The sequence below is a fragment of the Nematolebias whitei genome, chromosome 8 (genome assembly GCF_014905685.2).
Source record: "Nematolebias whitei isolate Nwh7 chromosome 8, NemWhi1, whole genome shotgun sequence".
In the NCBI taxonomy this organism is placed as follows: Eukaryota; Metazoa; Chordata; class Actinopteri; order Cyprinodontiformes; family Rivulidae; genus Nematolebias; species Nematolebias whitei.
Genome location: NC_056505.1, coordinates 1,959,760 through 1,963,057, shown reverse-complemented (window position 1 = coordinate 1,963,057; position 3,298 = coordinate 1,959,760). Strand labels below are relative to the sequence as shown.

The 3,298-nt window shown below is 45.2% G+C and overlaps 1 protein-coding gene across 1 annotated transcript in view; it reads right to left on the bottom strand.

Moving 5' to 3' along the window:
- LOC119413763 (fibrinogen C domain-containing protein 1) overlaps positions 1–3,298 on the bottom strand; it is a 15,665-nt gene that overhangs the window by 1,050 nt on the left and 11,317 nt on the right. Inside the window, exons 3-8 of the mRNA XM_037680821.1 lie at positions 3,125–3,240; positions 2,690–3,050; positions 2,468–2,600; positions 2,253–2,389; positions 1,551–1,647; positions 540–719 (exon numbers count right to left, since the gene is read on the bottom strand). Of these exons, the coding sequence (XP_037536749.1) occupies positions 540–719; positions 1,551–1,647; positions 2,253–2,389; positions 2,468–2,600; positions 2,690–3,050; positions 3,125–3,240 (1,024 nt within the window). The remainder of the gene's footprint in view (positions 1–539; positions 720–1,550; positions 1,648–2,252; positions 2,390–2,467; positions 2,601–2,689; positions 3,051–3,124; positions 3,241–3,298) is intronic.

Sequence of the window (3,298 nt, the reverse complement as noted above, 5' to 3'; positions counted from 1 at the left end):
TTCACATAAAGCTGAGTCAGTGTTCATGCAAAGCTGAGTCAGCGTTCACACAATGCTGAGTCAGCCTTCACATAAAGCTGAGTCAGTGTTCATGCAAAGCTGAGTCAGCGTTCACACAAAGCTGAGTCAGCGTTCATGCAATGCTGAGTCAGCGTTCACACAAAGCTGAGTCAGCATTCATTGTGTTTTCTTGTTTTTATGTTTCTGTGCGCTCTTCGTAATCTAAGTACTCCTGCAAACTTTGTTTTATTTTAGCTGTTCATGTATCACAACGTTCGACTCGTTCAGGAGATTTGGCCGGCAGGCTTTGGTTGTTGTAACTTTTCATAGTCAAAAATACTTAACATTAAAGTCTGCTTCTATAATTTGGCTCTTTATTTGCTTCTTATGCTACTTTTAGCTAACCTTTCAGTACTTTTAGCTAGTGTTTGCCTCTTTTTAACTTTACCAACTCAGTTTGTATTTCTACAGTCATTTAGCTCTCAGCAGTAACTAAATTTTTAGTATTGTGTAAGTTCAACAGAAGTTCTGTGTAGTACCTGCCGTCCCAGAGTACCCGTCCACAGTCAGCGGGTAGCCATCCTCCTCTGGGTTCACAGAGTCTCGCCCAACAGAAAAGTCGGAGTACTGAGCGAACGCCGTGGCGTTGTCAAAGTCGGCCATGTCGATACGTAACTCAAAACCACCTGACCTGGTGAGGGCGTAGATCCTCTGCAGACCTGAAAGACAGACAGGTGGACAGAGAGTCAGACAGACTGTTGTCAAAGTACACGGGACCAGAGCCGTGCTACAAGTGCAAGAGGACAGATAAAGTGAGGACATCCTTTGTCTCCACAGCCAGGGCCGGCCCAAGGCAGAAGCAGACTCAGCAGCTGCTTAGGGCCCCAGGGCCACTGGGGGGCCCCCTAAGTGGAAGCACAGGTTTTAGGAAGTTTGTGAAGTATTGAGTAAGAAGTAACACAAACAAGTAGTTTGGGTAAAAGCTCTTTAATATTTTAAATTGAGCTTTTGCAAATTATTGCATACATTTACATAGTTTTACGAACTAATTATTCAACTTTAAATTTCTTTTTTTTAAACCATTTTATGTGGTTTCAAGTAATTGTTCATTTACATTATGTATTTTCTTGATATTTTATTATTTATTATACTTAATTTTGTCTGTTTTTGTACAATTTTATGCATCTAAGTTATTTAATCTGTTGTTTGTTGTTGATCTTGCACTGCAAATTATTTTGGACATTACTGTTGCAGTTCTTTGAAACCAAAGATAATAAACCAGAAGAAACTTGTGCTGCGTTGGTGGTTTGTGTTTGTTACTTCTGCCACACATGGGATCATGTGAACGGGGCTGTCAGAGCTGCAGTGAGTTTATGGCAGGTGGTGAATGATCTGATCATCTCACTGTTGACTGCAGTCATCCACATTATTAGCAGAAATAAAGGGCCCCAAACCAAATTTCAATTAGGGCCCCATGGAGGCTTGGGCCGGCCCTGTCCACAGCCCTACGGTCCCCTCTGAGACAAAAAGACAGATAGTTAGTATCAGACCCAGCCAGTGTTCTCCTGTGCTCGTCCCAAAGCCGTCTCTGTAGGCCTCCCAGCCTCTGAAGAAGTTCACCGAGCCGTCCTCCCTCCTCTGGATCACCTGCGTCACACAGAAACCGGTGGACACCTTCAAACCAAAAACCAGTCAAACACCAGATGAGACATCAGGACAATAAAGTCAAACAGACGAAACTGTTAAAAAAAAAACTTTGAATTATTCACAGAAAAACTCAATAAATAGTCAAAGTGTTGACGTCACTTAACGCCCTGCAGTGCTCGTGGTGACCAGCAGGGGCGCTGCCGCACTTTTCTCGTTCATTATTTCTACAGGTCTCATGGAGCCTGGAGGACTCACTCAGAGAGACCTGGTTTAATGAAGAACAGGTGAGGTCCAGACAACAGCCACATAAAAAGATCAAAAATGAAAAGTAAATAGAAGAAATTATATAACAACTAAACAAAAACAGCTACATTATGATTCGATGTAACAACAACATGTCTACATTGTTTTTTACCATGAACTTAAAATTATTAATATTATTCAAATAAATTAGTTAATAAATTAATTTAATTAATTGTTATGGTCTTGTCCTCAGGTGTCTCAGGGTGTCCCTGAGTATAACTTCCTGTTTTCAGGTGTCTCAGAGTGTCCCTCAGTATACCGTCCTGTCCTCAGGTGTCCCAGGATGTCTCATTTGTCCCTACCGTCCAGCCTCCTCCCTCGGTGCTCATGTCGCAGTAGACCATGAATCCGTTGGGATCGTGAGTTGGAAACACAGAATAAACTCCGTCCTGAGAGACGCCGGACGTCAGGATGTCCCTGCAGTCTTTTGGTCTGACAGCTGAGGACACATGTCGTCATGGAAACAATCAGCTGTGAGTTCCTGTGTGTTGTACCTGATGTTACCTGTATGTGTTACCTGTGGGTATGAGGTCTCGACCCAGTTCACTCTTCAGCTTCCTCAGACTCTCGGTCTCCCTCTTCAGACTGACCAGAGAATCTCGGAAACCTTCAGCCAATTTCAGCACACCTGAGTGATTTTCAGACAATACCTGCACAGGTGCATCAAAGCAGCCAGTCATGTACAACCTGTCATACTGAATCATTCCATCCAGGTTTTAACAGAACTGTGTCGACCTACCTGGACGATGCGGCTCTGCTCAGCCTGCAGTTCATTCATTCGTTGGTCCAGAACACCTTGACTTTTCTTCAGCAAATCACTTTCAAGCCTGAGGTTGTGGGCGTGGCCTGTTAACACTTTCAGCTCATCTGTGAGCTTCTGGACCCACCCCCTCTCCTGCCACTCCTCCGTGTTGTGATTGGTCAGCGTCCGCAGCAACGAGCTCTGCAGCGCCTCCCAGCGCAGGAACTGCTCCTTGAAGTCCGGACAGTTCGGGTCCAGAAAGATGCTGATCGGTTCTCCGTCCACTACGCGGGACACCGTCACCAGGGCCCCAGAGTCTTTGGTGTTTGTGGAAATCACTGGTGAGGAAACTCCAGCCCTGTTACCATGGAAACCCAAGATGAACGCTGACACAAGTAAAGATGTAGACGGACGAACAAACAGGAGTGTTACCTGCTGAGCAGGGGCAGAGGATAGTGGTTCAGGTACAGGACGACGACTGTTGCTGTGACGATGGTTGCTGTGACAACCAGGACAACAACAGACCACAACAGGAAGCTGCGACACCTCTGAAATCACACAAACACACACGTCATGACTCAGACCCAGGGGCGGGGCTATAACTCC